The 14,561-nt window shown below is 40.9% G+C and overlaps 1 protein-coding gene across 4 annotated transcripts in view; it reads right to left on the bottom strand.

Moving 5' to 3' along the window:
- The window catches only part of FIP1L1 (factor interacting with PAPOLA and CPSF1), a 58,723-nt gene that overhangs the window by 41,331 nt on the left and 2,831 nt on the right, over window positions 1-14,561 (bottom strand). For all 4 annotated transcript variants that reach the window (XM_018575680.1, XM_018575668.1, XM_018575676.1 and 1 more), the window contains exons 2-9: window positions 14,134-14,182; window positions 12,497-12,554; window positions 11,863-11,960; window positions 11,704-11,768; window positions 9,633-9,740; window positions 7,653-7,783; window positions 4,534-4,643; window positions 3,937-4,033 (exon numbers count right to left, since the gene is read on the bottom strand). In XM_018575680.1, coding sequence (XP_018431182.1) covers window positions 3,937-4,033; window positions 4,534-4,643; window positions 7,653-7,783; window positions 9,633-9,740; window positions 11,704-11,768; window positions 11,863-11,960; window positions 12,497-12,554; window positions 14,134-14,182 — 716 coding nt within the window. The remainder of the gene's footprint in view (window positions 1-3,936; window positions 4,034-4,533; window positions 4,644-7,652; window positions 7,784-9,632; window positions 9,741-11,703; window positions 11,769-11,862; window positions 11,961-12,496; window positions 12,555-14,133; window positions 14,183-14,561) is intronic.

The raw sequence follows: 14,561 nt of genomic DNA, 5'->3' as shown, positions 1-14,561 counted from the left end.
GGGGGGGTTTCTACTGATATCAGGAACTGCCTGCTGTTTATATTCAGCTGCTGGCTCAGTTGGCTGTAAAAAGGATATCAGCACTTGATTATCGGTCTGAAAATGTGGTCCATAATCGCTAAAAGTCGATATTGGTCGACCGCTAATAGAAAGGACATTACATATTTCCTAATCAGTGTTTTTATAATGTAATCAACTGTTTTTACTGCCCAAAAAAATTGGCCGAAATGCCATGAACATAAATCTCTTCAGCATGGTCTACAAGGACTACGGTTGCAAGGACTATGGCCCTGTGTTGTTAGTTAAGTCAAGGAGGAGGGTTATCAGTAACCGTTGTCCTTATGTCTGAGGTCTGTAGACACAGGACTTAAAAAGGAAATATAGTCCAACATTTGCCTTGTATCTCAAGGAAGTGAGGCAGGGTGCCCTCTTAATCCCTCCACCAGCTCTGTCCACATGAAGACATCTGCAGTCCCTGTGATGACCTCAAAGAAGATTGCCGCTCTTAACAAGGCAAGTAAAAAAAAAATTACAAATGGAGATTTAAAGTGAATCTTTTAGGAGAGTGAACACTCTGCTAACCAAAAGGTTTGTTTTTGGGGGCTGTCCTTCAAATTAATCTGTAGCACTAAAATATTATATTAGCTTTATTAATTAATGCATTTCACATTATTAAAAGGCAAAAATACATATGTTTCTTATAAAACCATTCAACATAAAAAGAGGAAAGAAAAAAAAAAAAAAAAGCGCACATGCTCATGTTCCACAATTTAAACATTTGCCATTACTGTGAACAAAATGTGCTTTGTCATTTGAATATCAGAAATGAGAACACAAAGATCCTTTTGCTCATAATGCTGAATGTGCTGCGATCAGACAAAGAAAGGAGGCCGCTTCATTTGTAAGTTATGAGCGCACCATGGAAAGCTGCCAAAGGAAACACTTCCCTCGGTATTGAAATTCACAAAAGCAAGCAGTTCTCTCTCTTTTTAAGGGTAATTGTACCAAACGTACACAAGGAAATTCTCATATATCAGAGCACTTGCAAATCAAGAACTTTACTTCCTTTGCTATGCTTTCACTGTTTTCATTCTTTAGATTTTTTTTTAAGCAGGTATCAGACTACTGACTGAGCAACACATGCAAATTACAGAATAAAAACACACAATGGAAGTGTTTTGATATGATAGGATAACGGATTGTGAGTTTCATCTAAAAAAAGCACAGAATTCCCAGAAATGTTTAAATGGACTTGTCTATTCACAAGCCACACATTGAAGTCCAGGAAAGGTTTGGTTCTTTCATTTTTAAGAGGACCAGTCTCAGTCATCTGATAAAAGCATCAAGATCTGGTCTAGAGACCCAAAACTTGAGAACTATGGGGTTAAGGCTTTTCCCCATAGTTCTCCTTAGGGTAATGGGAGAACACAAACTAGCGTCCCCCCATCACCCTAAGCTCAGTATAACGCGAGCTAGAGCTCACGGTATACTTAAACGCTGCAGTATACCACGAGCTACAGCTCGCGGTATACTGAGACGACGCAGCTGAAGCGGATCCCGACAATTAATGTCTGCATCCGCTCAGCTGCGTGAGTGACAGCTGGCTCTACCTATCTAGAGGCAGAGCCAGCTGTACCCGCCCCCTCCCTGTTCGATCCGCCAGTCATCGCTGGCGGATCGGAGCAGGGAGGGGGGAATCCAGCACCTCCCATGTCACGGCAGAGAGCTGTGACAGGATCGAGAGGCGAGTGTTCGCTCACCTCCCGATCTACTGAGCCGACCTGTGACAGTCTCATTGTCACAGGTCGGCTAGAACTATGAGGTGAGTGAAAAGCACTCACCTCATAGTTCTCCTTTAACTCACTTTTTAAATACTATGAGCGGAACGTATGAAAACTGGAGCAGCTGTGCACAGCAACCAATCAGCTTCTCTTGTTCATTTTCAAATCTTAACTGAACAAGCTGAAGAGAGAAGCCGATTGGTTGCTGTGCACAGCTGCTCCAGTTTCTGTCTGCTGCAGTTTTGATAAATTTCCCTCTGACTTCTTGCATGGTCTTGCATGGCAGAAAAGCATTATGACAGTAAAGCATTAGAGAGCCAGTGGCCACTGTCAGAACACAAAGAAAAGAAACATCAGATAGCTGATTTCCCTGTTTTTTATTATTCTTTTGACAGCTGCTGCCATCAGAGTAAAAACAAAAAAAACAACAAATAGCATGGGAATGAATAGCTTGGCTGCTATTGCAATTTGCGATAGCCAAAAGCAGCCTGGTTATTGCACCCGTCCACTGCTGCTGTCAATCAGCAGAGGAGGACCTGAAAGAGAACTTCAAAATACTTGAACAGGGATCCTTTGATCAGCTAAACGTGGGATGGCGGCCAGAGAGCGCCACCAACGGTGCAAATTTAAGTCGGTTCTTTACTAGAAAAAAACATTTGCAATGTTTATTAACCCCTTCATGACAGATAGTCATTTAGGAACAGAAACTAAAAACTGACACTTTTTACATTTTTTGCTGTGTGATTCTTCCACAGCAGCAAGTTTTGATTATTATTAGAATTTTTCTAATAATTATAGTATAAAAATATATTTATATATAAAAGTTTTATTTTCCTAATTTTTTGTACACTTTATTTTTTTTTTACACTTTGTAAAAAAAAATAAGTGTAAAAAAAAAAAAAAATTTTTTTGTCAGTTTATATCAAGCAGTCACTATTACTGCTTAATAAATTAACTAATTTTTAGTTATCAGGCTGCTCCAAACTTAGGAACAGCTAATAATAACTTTAGAGACTGATCTTGACAGCATGTCAGAATCAGATCTCACTAAAGGTCTTTGATGGTTCCTAGACGATCAAAACTGATACATTTCACTTAAGAGATACATTTGTATCTAGTGCTTGAAATCTATCATTTAACAGGCTCTCCAGCTGTCAAAAAGAATAGCAGAGAGGTGAGTCACTGCTACCTCTCTGCTATCTTCAGCTGTTAGATACGGGATCGCTATTTAGCGAACCCGTATATGAATGTAAAGGCTTCATTCTTTCATTAATGAAAGAAAGAAGCTTTTACAAAAGCTTAACTATTTCATTAATGAATGTCTCAATAGTGAGGCATTCATTAATGACTGGAACTGCTGAGAATCAGCAGTTACCAGCATTACAGAGGCTAATATAACTCGGCATGTGCAGTGTACGTGGCCAGTCATATAGCCACTTTGTGACGGGACGTACACTGTACGTCTCTCGTCACAAAGGGGTTAATCGATAATAAATCGGTCACTTTGACCAATACCGATAATTGGAAAATATGTAAATATTGGTCCCGATTATCGGTCGACCCCTACTACATGGTTAAGCTGGACACACATCACAATCTGTGCAAACACTGTAAAATCTCCTCTAGATCTACCATTGACAATAAACAACCCAGCTTGTATATAATCAGCTAGGCCCTTGCGACCTATAAGAAATCAGTACAAACAGTTTAGAACATAATTGGCCAGTATAGGTTCTCAATAATTTGGGGGAAGGGATAAATTCATCTTAGAAAAAACAGGAGAGAGAGCAAACAAAAAACTGAGGAATCTGGCAGGACAGACTTTGAAGGCTCCTAAATATCACATTTAAGGCCGATGCATTGGGGATGTGCGGGTAGATTTTTTTTCAGCAAAGTCTCATCTCAATGACAAGGCAATTGCCTGGATTTCAACTCTCTCGAGTCACACCACTGCATCGCGTTGCTGTGCGCTGAAAAAGTACTGCATGCATAACCACATCACACTGCGATGTGGCTGTAGGATTGAATAATATGTAATTTGTTCCACTGTTCCTGTCACCACACACCAGTGGCCGTGAGTTTAGCATGGCTTGATAGAGTGAAGCAATCCTAAAACTTATTTTTTGGAATCAAGAGAACCACATGTTGTACACACCTGGATGTTGCTTTCATTAGCACCTCGCCGACGCCCCTCTACGCGTGTGATAGTGGTTGTTTGTCCAATCACATCGATTGTGCCTGAGAGTTTTCTACTGTAAATTGTAAGAGGAAATACAATTATTTACACTAACTAGCTTTGATAACGAATCCAAATAAATTAATAAAAAGACTGCTAATTGATAAACATAAATCTACAAACTAGATTTCAGTTCAGAGTGAATCAAGCACACATACAAAAGCCACATTCCTCAAATCACTTCACTTAGTTTACTAAAGATGGCGGTTGAACATTTTCAAGTAGCACTTTCTTACAGGTTTTACATCTTTAATTGTGCCTGGTTATAGAGTAGAATAGAGGGGGTGCACTATTTGTGCCAAGCAGTGAAGCTATTTCTCAGCAAGGATAAGCTATGGAGACCTGCGCTGCCAAGTGGGAAGTCTGCTTATTCAGTTTCCTGAAGGATTGATCATTTGCAGGGTACCCCCACAAAGAGTTAAGGCAAGGTCTCCCACTTTTCACAAGTGTAAATAAAAGGTTAAAGCGAAAATCACAATTATGTTGTTTGATTATGGAAACTGATTAACAACCCACCTTGGAGGTGCAACACCAGATTTAAATAAAGATGTGGGGGATGTGAATTCTGGCTTTGTTGTCTGTAACACAGTCTCTTTCTCAGAGTTTCCAGTTCTGCCCTGCTGCACCTGTTAATATAAAAAGCAAAGAATTATTGAGATAAAGGGAAGATTACTGTAATTAATTTAAATTTCATTATATACAACCCAAATTAATTTTAAAGAAATTTGCCAGAAGAAACGTCTAGCAAAAACACAACATGAAATGACACTTTGTAAAACGTGTCTGCTCAGAAAGCACACTTCCCTTCCATCCACCTAATAGTCTTTTCTGCTGGTCTGGAAATGAGCACATACAGCTGAGATAGGCAGAGTGCTGGGTGACCGGCATTGCTATATACAACAATACTGCATTACTGAGAGGTCACCTCCTTGCTGGTATATAGCTTACAAATCGGGATGAGCTCAGCTTTTAAACTAGCACACAAAAATACTAACATGGATTGGAACAATAAAAATCCAAATGTACAAGTAGTGATCCTGTAGTTTGCAGCAACTCAACGGTGACAACTACTAGGAAAACAAGAAACCACACACATGCTTCCATAGCATTGTCCCCTCGCTGACCAGTCTAATGAGGCCGTGTTCTACTGCGCTCGCTCATTGATAAGTGAAATTCTGTAGCATTCCGGCCAGGTCAGGAGCCGTGCAGAAAGTGTTTTATTTAGAGATCCTGTTGCAGTTAGAAGATCAATAGCCATGGACCTAACATTGGAACAAGTAGAGATAGGATGCCGGATTTATATTATCAGATCGGTCAGATCTAAAGCATACTGGCTCTGGTGAGGCTGCTCTGGATAAAAATGTAGCGTCCATTAAATGAAGGAGTCCCAATCGGAAGATGCACATGTATAAAGTTTAATGGGAGCACCAAACATAGTCCAAAAACTGTTTTTAAAAAGGGAAAACTATTATTAATGCTTTTTGACTCTGACTGTTAGGCACTTTTATTAGACTCTATACATATAGGCTAACACTGTCAGGGCCATCATATGGTGTAAAGAGGTACACGGATGTGGTTAAAACAAGTTCTCGGTGTCGTTTTTAACACCCAGTGATGGCTGTTAATGCCCAAGCGATCCGGCGTCTATACAGCCGCTGGATCGTTTGTACCGTGCGGCGCCCTCCCCTAGCTCCCCCCCGGGGACGCCGTTAGTTTCCCCGGGCTCCGCTGTCCCCCTGCAATGATCGGAGAGAGATTCAGCGGCTTCCAGTCGTTGATCTCTCCTCCGATCACTGGACCCGGAAGTGATGTGTATTACATCACTTCCGGTGTCACTAGTTACAGTCTCCAGCTCTTAGAGCCAGAATAAGCTGGGGAAGCAGATCTCTGCTTCCTCAGCCTTTGGGGTCCCCAGGTGACATTAGGGGTCTGAAAGACCCCTGATGTCTCTATAAAGAGGACCTGTCACACCCCATCTGCTATTTCATAGGGTGCTTGTTAGCCCCTATGTGAAAGCAATAAGGTTAGCGTAAATAAAAAAAATTCAAAAGTTTTTTTTTTCAACATTTGCCAAAAAAAAAAACGTGCAACAAAAAATTGCAACTAGCATTTTTTTATTCTACAGGGCCTCTACTTTCAGAACATATATCATTGTTTGGGGGTTTGAAGCTGTTTTCTAGACAAACATTTATAATTTGTGCACAAATAGTAAGAAAATGCTCCGGAGAGCAAATGGTTAAATCTTTAAAAAAATAATAAAGAATGAAACTTCTTAAACACTCCTTTCAGTGTTGTAGATAATCTTTCAAGCCCCTATCACTTGCTAATCAACATGCTATAGTAATGAAAATGCTAAAGATATGTGAAATAAAACGCATACATATAAATATTACTGTTACATGTGGTTTGTACATACAGTTATAAGAGTCTTTTATCGCACGATTTCTGCCGCAAAATTGTGCATATTTCCGCGCAATATCGCTCTATGTAGCTTGCCCAATGCATTTCAAATGGAACTGTTGACATCTCACAGCTCAATGTCACCTGTAACTCATCGCTCAAACTTGTCACTCGTACACGACCCTTTTTTCCGCGGATGTCGCGCGATTCGGCATCAATAGACTGTATGGTGTCGCACCTAAATCGTGCATTACCGGCGATATTGCACGACTTTGTCACGTGATATTGTGCTACAGAAGGGTCACTTTTGCACTGCAAAATGGAAGCAAAGAATGATGTCACATCAAGATCGCTGTTGATTGGTTACAGCCCAATGTAGCAGCGTGGAAGTCCCGCCCAAAAATTGCGCTATGTAGTGCGATAAAATGTGCACTGTCGCTCAATATAACGCAATGTAGCTCAAACCTGCTCAGCGCGAAATCGCGCAAAAAAACATGTTGCTCAGTGTGAATGGGGTCTTAAGGCGTTACCGGTATAAAGCTAAATATCTAGGGCAGTGGTGGCGAACCTTGGCACTCCAGCTGTGCCAAAACTACATATCCCAACATGCATCTGCCTCTGGGAGTTATGTCTTTGGCTGTCAGAGCCTTGCAATGCCTCATGGGACTTGTAGTTCCAAAACAGCTGGAGTGCCAAGGTTCGCCATCACTGATCTAGGATAAGAAGCAAGCTGGCTGGAATCTGTAGGAGTGCATACTTCCAAAGAGATATGTCATATCACAGTTAGTGGCCGTATTTAATATTTGTTTAGTTACTATAAAGCTTAGAGATACAAAAATGGGAGGTTTTAGGAGTAATTTGCACACGTATCTCATAGGCTACACATAAGGACCTCAACACCTTTTCTGTAGCACACTCACAATTAGTTACATCATCACTGGTCATTGCCATAAATACTTCAAATTAAGATGTCTGTTATGATTTGATTTCTTCCTAAGGGTCTATACATAATGGCCTCTTTCACATAACTGTACAGCTCTAGTTTTAGACCAACTCCCATTATAACCAACATCTTGCCACCAGCTTTGTTCTAAACAAAAAAAGAACATTACTATGTTGTTGACTTGCTGACATACTTTCATATTACTATTCTTGCTATGATTTCAACATTGGAATGTTTTGCAGCTGGGAAAAAAAGTGCTATAAATATATTCCACCGTTTTATTCTAACATACTGTAATTTTATTTGTAGTCGAGGAGACAGGAAGTGCTTCTAGGCCCATCCGAAGTCGCTTTTGTTTTTCACAGTACGCTTTCCAAGTGTCTTCATTAAAACCATAATTGAAGTAATCTGAAAGATCAGCACCTAAAGTTGAAGAAAAAAAAAATACAGTAAACAAAAATGCAGCTTAATACATAATGGACTGAAGAAACACATTAAACTCAGTGCTAAAGAGACTAACCACATGGAACAAAAATTAAGTGCTGCCCATAACAACTAGTGGATATTAATAATGGGCTACTGGAGGAATGGAAACATTTGGTAAAGCACTCTCTCTCTAGCCAGCAACAAATAAACCCAATTTGATCAGTCTATCTAATAAATACTGCTACTTTGCTTAAGCGCAGCTCTTTAGAAAATAAAGGGAGACAGTACAGTTACCATACAGGTCAAGACAAGAGGGTTAGGGGGGTCCTGCTTGTGAAAGATTAAAATCATACAAGGATCGCGAAAGCTGGTTATCAGTTCACAGTACTGCTAGATGGTATTGGCTGTTAGTTGAGGGTCATGGAAATTGTCAACTTGATGGATTTGGGTTTCCCGACAAAGGAGGAACAGGAGATCATTCAAAATATACTGAAAAGAGATACAGATGTCAGAAAGCGTGAGGAAAAAAGAATAAGTATGGATGGACGAAATTTAGCCACTCATCCTCGTAACTCCTGCACGTCCCTCATTCCCCATGTCCTCTGTGCAATGGATATTGTCCTATTGGAGATATGGATTGATTCACCACTAAGACCCTGATAAAAAAGGGAGCCTCCTATCTTCCTGAGGAAGCTTTTTAGTGAAACGCGTAGATGTTTGGACCAACGGTGCAGCGATGCAAGACTTTTTGACGTTATTGACAAAAAATATATTAACTCAATAATTACTTTTATCAATATTTAAAAAATGGTTACTACAATGCTGATTGCCTAGAATGTGACCGTGTGGTCCAGTGAGGCTACATGCCTATGGTGATTTTAGATTGTATTATGTTTAGGAAGTTGATGTGGATGTGCAACCAACGGGCTCATACATTGTCCCGCCTTTGTTTATCTGTTTATTTATTTAACAAAATAAAAATGAATTCTCAACAGTTGTGTGTAAATTATATGTTCTCCATGTCTAGAGTGACACCTTAAAAGCCCCATTTTTTTTCTCTTTTTGTGCTTCAATAATATATCTTAGGAGAGCTGACTTATACAGGGTTAAGGGCTTGTTCACACCATGTCCAGACCAAAAAAAACATCCCAATGTTTTCCCTATGGTATTTCTGGCAGTCCATTCAGGTGCAGACTCAACAAATACTACTGGATTCATTTCCTATGGTCTGGAACACATGCAAACACACTGGACTGCACCTGAAAGCCCATTTGAAGCTAAAAAAAAATGCAGCAAAAGCACAGTGCATTTGCAGATCTGCTTTAGATCTGATCTGGACATGGTGTGAACATAGTCTAAGTCTTGCAAGTATTTTTCATGCCACACTCACTCAAGAGCATGGCTATGTCTTTTGAGACTTCTGGTGTTGTCTTTATGTCAGGGCTGTAGTGTCCAGGTAGGGTGAGAGTAAGCTGTTGTTGACAGGAGTGTCAGATCAGGGCAGGACAGGATAAAGGTTAGCGTAAGTCTGTAGCAGAATACAGAAGAAAAGGGTTAAAGTGGTGCAGATTTCAGTGATACAAGGTTTAAAGACAGGTAGAGCATGAAACGAATAAGGTTGGGATCAGAGAAAGGAAAAAAGGGGTGTTTGAGAGGTTGCAAAGAGGGCAGAAGTCATACATGCATTGTTAACCTTCTTCTCAAAGATACTATAATCAAATACATACAAAAATACATTTGAAATCCAGTAAAAAAGGGAAAAAGTTGCTACACATAACTACAGAAATCTATAAACAAGTGTCAGCACAGCTGAACACCCCTGTTATATATCTGCACAAATCATTACCTGGTTTTCTCCAAGGCTTGTCCTCAAAGGAATCCAAGTCCACCTCTACCAGAGGGACGCCATTAATACTGCCTGGGGCATCCAAATCCACCCCTTTGACCTTTCCACCTACAAAACAGAAAACAGTGTAAAGAATACTACCTGCCTGTACAGTTAGATTGACAAGGCTTTGAGGCTTTGTGTAAAACATATACATTATTATACACTTTCTACAACCCATACATCTTCGTTTCTTTAAAATATTGACATCATGTGCTGTATTAAAAATATAGTTAAAACATATTAAGTATGTCCAGGGTAGCCATCAGAAATTTTGGGGCCCCTTACACGGCTTTAGACCGGGCCTAAGTGACACGCTGGTGACATGATGTTCCAATAAACACTATGGATTTCAACACTATTGGCGTGCTGGTGACATCCGTTTATTTTGTACTGTTTGGCGGCACCATCAGCGGTCAGTGCGAGCACCCTTCCTTTCTTTAATTTGGGGCTTCCCGGTAAGGAGTGCGGCAAGGTATTTCTATGTTTGTCTTAGAGACGCGCCGGATGCGGGGCTTAGTGATGCGCCGGACGCGGGGCTTACTGACGCGGTTGACACAGAACCCACCTGAGAGTGACCCTGCAGAACCCATGGATGCTGCACAGCCCATTTGAGAATCTCTATGGTGGGCTCTGAAGGGGTCTCAGGTGGGCTGGTCAGGGCTGCATCCCCCCCCTCTCCCTCCCACCTCCTCTGGGTGCCTGTACACCCGGCCTCCTCTTCCGCCGGACTGGCCAGAAGTGACTTGGTGTCACTTCTGGCCGATCCGACATCAGAAGAGGAGGGAGGTGATGGGGCCCCAGTCTGTCTCGAAGCTGCTGGAGCGGCAATGATGGGGCCCAGCGCTGCTAGGGCCAGGACTCGTCCTGCACTGCGGGGGCCCGGCCGCCTCCTAGCCTTTCACCGTCGACCCTTACTGGCGGCCCTGAGTATGTCAAAGTTAACACTTTGCTAAAACAAATAGATTACTTTTTTTTTTGGGCAAATGCTGACACTACCAGAAAGTGTCAGAGCTGTGGCCAAACACAGCAGCTCAGAATTCGGTCACTGCAGACACATGAAATAGCCCCCTTAGTAGAAAATGTTTCTTTCACGAAAAATTCACCGGTATTGAATCCATCACTATCACTTAAAGCACATACACCTAAAAGATTTGCCATGAGTGAATAGGTGATGAATGTCATTTTCATATCTTTAATATTTTGTAAGTAAACCTAAAAAAACAGCCATAATATCACAATTATTAATAATTAATAATTAAGGCCATATTAAGTCCGGTTGTCTTTAGAGGAAACCTTTCATGAGAAACATGATGCTGAAATAGAAAATGGAATTTAGGTTTATCTGTTTGTAGGAATAGGATCCTCCGGGTCTGACTGGCCACTGATTCTATGTCATTTCCAGTACTCCACAAAGGGCAGGTTCCCTGCCTCACACAGAACCTGACCTGGGTCACAGTAGAGAACCACAAATATCCCAGAAAAGTAGCTGTGTGTAAATGGAAGCAATCCATTCTAGCAAATGATTACATATGTTAGGATTTAAACTTGTATTTTGATGATGGGAGCAGCAAAGGGGAATAAATACGAAGTCCTTTTTTTTTTTTAACTTTAGCTCTACTTGAAAATGCTAGATGCCTGGCTTTTATTCTGACCCTCTTCCGTCAATACTTCGAGTCACTGATCCTGAGTATGTAGATAAGAGCTTCTGACTGCTCCTATGTTCCTGAAGTGCACACTTGTCCTCAGTCATTGTCTCAAAGCACTGATGCCAGAAGGTCAGCAGCAGTCGTCAAATAACTAGCATTTTAAGGAGGTCAACAATAGTAACTCCAACTTTCCTTTCATGACAGTATTGTAACATCCCTTTGCACATAAGAGTTTACAAAGCTGATCAGCCCTGCACACAGCTAACAGTAGCAGGCACCCTTTCGGATTATATTCTCCGGTGCTGGAAACACTGTTTGGAGCAAACATGAAAAGCTATCATGCTGAGCACACAACACATAAAACATTGGCAAAACTGGCTTACCAGCAGGTCCATAAATTCTACCTCCAGTTTTAATGTTCAGGTTAACGGGGGCTGTACCATAGCTCCTAAAACATAAGAAAGTATGAAAAAATGAATGTCCTACACATGCCTGCAATAAACAGCAGCTATCTAGATTGGTTGATAATATGTTTTACTCACCCATACTGAGGTGCTGTTTTAATATCTCCAATAGTAACATGGACATCGTCGTCGTCATCGTCACTATCACTGTCACTGTCATCTTCTGTCTCTGTCACCTGGAACAAGTAGCAAAAAAAGGTCAATTAAACATGTTATTTTTATTTTACAATATGGAATGCTGTTTAACACTAATAGCTAAAGTTTACCCATTTTTATGCAACACTTACAGCAATAAACTTTCATTATGATATTCAAGATGGAATAAAGTTGTATTTATGTCAAGGTGCACATTGGCATCTCACTGTGTCTGCATTGCGTTTTGGGACTCTTGTCCTGAATAAGTGAAGATAACTACTGTCTACCCTACCACTACCTGTTTCCTTACTCATGCACTTAACAACAGGTGAAGCTAGGACACAGACAACACCCCAGAACCCACGACCCAGGCAAAGTACATTAAATTCAGGAAATAAGCAACAACACACAGTGATGAGGAGAACGAGCTCTATGCCTTGAAACCTATTCCCACTCAACCACCCAAAAGCCACACAGCCTCCATTTACATATGATCATATTATTATTTTTCTAACTTCTATTACTACAGAAAGCCTCCCACATCAGATTTAACATTGCTTGTTATTTGGGAAATTACCAGTTTTGCAACACCATTTTCAGTAGTTTCAGCTTCAATACTGGTTACTGGATGAGAGCTATGGAATACAAACACAACAAAAGAGAATGTGATAAACAAAAAGGTCACGCTTGTATTACAAAGATAAAACAAAATAAAAACGAATAGGGAGAATGCAATAACTAACAGCTAATCAGATTTTTCATATTTTCAGTGCAAAGCACTGTGTAGAGGCGTTACCTCTTCGCCTGTTAAAAAAAAGTAAACCCAATGCTTTTTGTGGCTCTACTTCTCTTTTGGTTCACAGGAGTGTCTTTACTAATTTTCTCCTGGGACCCAAAGTTGGCAGATAGCAGGCTAATGCCCACAATCTGCAGACAGCGCAAAGATGTGCTGCAGCCGGCAAGGATCCTTACAGCATTGCTGGGATTCACCCTGGCTGCCTGGATCCACCTCTCTACAGCCAGAGACAGCCAAGTCCACCCATTCCTGTCTGTCTCTCCAATGAGTGCTGGAGGAACAGAGGGTGGGGGAGGGGGGAATCCCAGCGAGGGGGGGGAAATCCTTTTTTTTGAAATCCCAGCAAGGGAGGGGGGAAATCCCAGCAAGGGAGGGGGGAATGCCAGCAAGGGAGGGGACTGACAGTCACTGCTCTCTGCAGGGAGATGACACCTGGAGCTGACCGATTAGCAGTTACATGATCGATTGGTTCTCAGTCTTACAGCCGGCATGTGACAGCTGCAGTGTTCCAAGCTGACTCTAAGCAGAGAGGAGAGTCCATTTTACTCTCCTTGCACTCCTTTAATTGCCATGATTATACTTATTAAAAGCCAAGTCCACCTTTGTAATCATGTTTCATTGTACACCAATATTTAGGGTCTAACATGAAACATGGGCACATCGCCCAGCCCTACCCCTTCAGACCTTCCTCTAATCCCATAACAGTAGGTCCATACCTCTGGACCTGGGGCTGGGGGGGAATCTGCAGGAGACTGTGTATTGCATTCGCGATGCACTGATCATGGTTTCAACGCTCTGCAGGCTCCAATGCAAAACATTATTGAATGCACATTTCATCTTTGATAAACGCAAATGCATTTATTAATCTTTTCCAAAAGGTGGGACAGGCCTGTAAGTCAATAAAAATATTTAACCATGGGGTTGGATCGCTTCTCTTCTGGATAGCTGTGGCTCCTCTTCTCTATCCTACCTTCTTAGCTATTGCTCACTCACTTAATTTTTGAAGTCTCTCGCTCTCTCTCCTCTGATATCCCTTTTTCTCTTCTGTTATCTTCTCTATATAGACTTTGTTCTCTCTCTCTCTTCCCTGACTTTCCTCTCTAATTTAGAGGCTCAATAGGTCACTTCATTTCTCAGCTGGTATCCAAGGCTTGGATACTTGCCTAGCTGGCCTCCCTCTCACTTTGTTGAGAGGGAGGCCTGCTAACATTGTTTAAATCTGTTAATTGAAGTCCTACTCTTAAATTTTTCTTTGCATTTGCCAACCTACCATACCTGTTGTGTTTTCCTATTGCCCATATGTGGGCTCATTGTTACTTTTGAACCTCCGATTTTTCTTTTAAGTTTCACAAAGCACATATATGTACAACTTGTTATACTTCTTGAAAATAAAGTTATTAAAAAAATTTAATGCTCACCTTGTTATATCCTCTTCATCATCGTCTGGCCCTGCAGCTTCATTTTCCTCTACAAAGAAATAAAAAAATAAAAGCATAGTAATAATCGTCAATGGACTTGAAACATTAATTTTGAAGCAAATATCATTAGGCCTAGTGTTAAAAACTAGATTAAGAACTCTCCATTACACCATACACTAGGTCAATACTATTACTCTCAATTTTTAGGAATTCTTAGGTTTAAGAAAAAAATAGTAAAGGATGGTTTACAAAGTTGTGTATCTGCAGCTACTTTACCTGAAAAAACTGATATAACGGCTAATTCCAAACAAACCTTCTCTTTAGAATAAATAAAGAGTGGGGAAGGAGTAGAAACAGTCAGGTTTTAAATGCTGTACATGCCCTAGTAAAGATTCTGATCTGATAACAAGACAGGGGAAAGCCGCCCC

This window comes from Nanorana parkeri, unplaced genomic scaffold (genome assembly GCF_000935625.1).
Source record: "Nanorana parkeri isolate BGI_ZX_2015 unplaced genomic scaffold, ASM93562v1 scaffold54, whole genome shotgun sequence".
Taxonomy (NCBI): domain Eukaryota; kingdom Metazoa; phylum Chordata; class Amphibia; order Anura; family Dicroglossidae; genus Nanorana; species Nanorana parkeri.
Note: the sequence above shows the minus strand (reverse complement) of the source record. Positions and strands in the feature narration are given on the sequence as shown.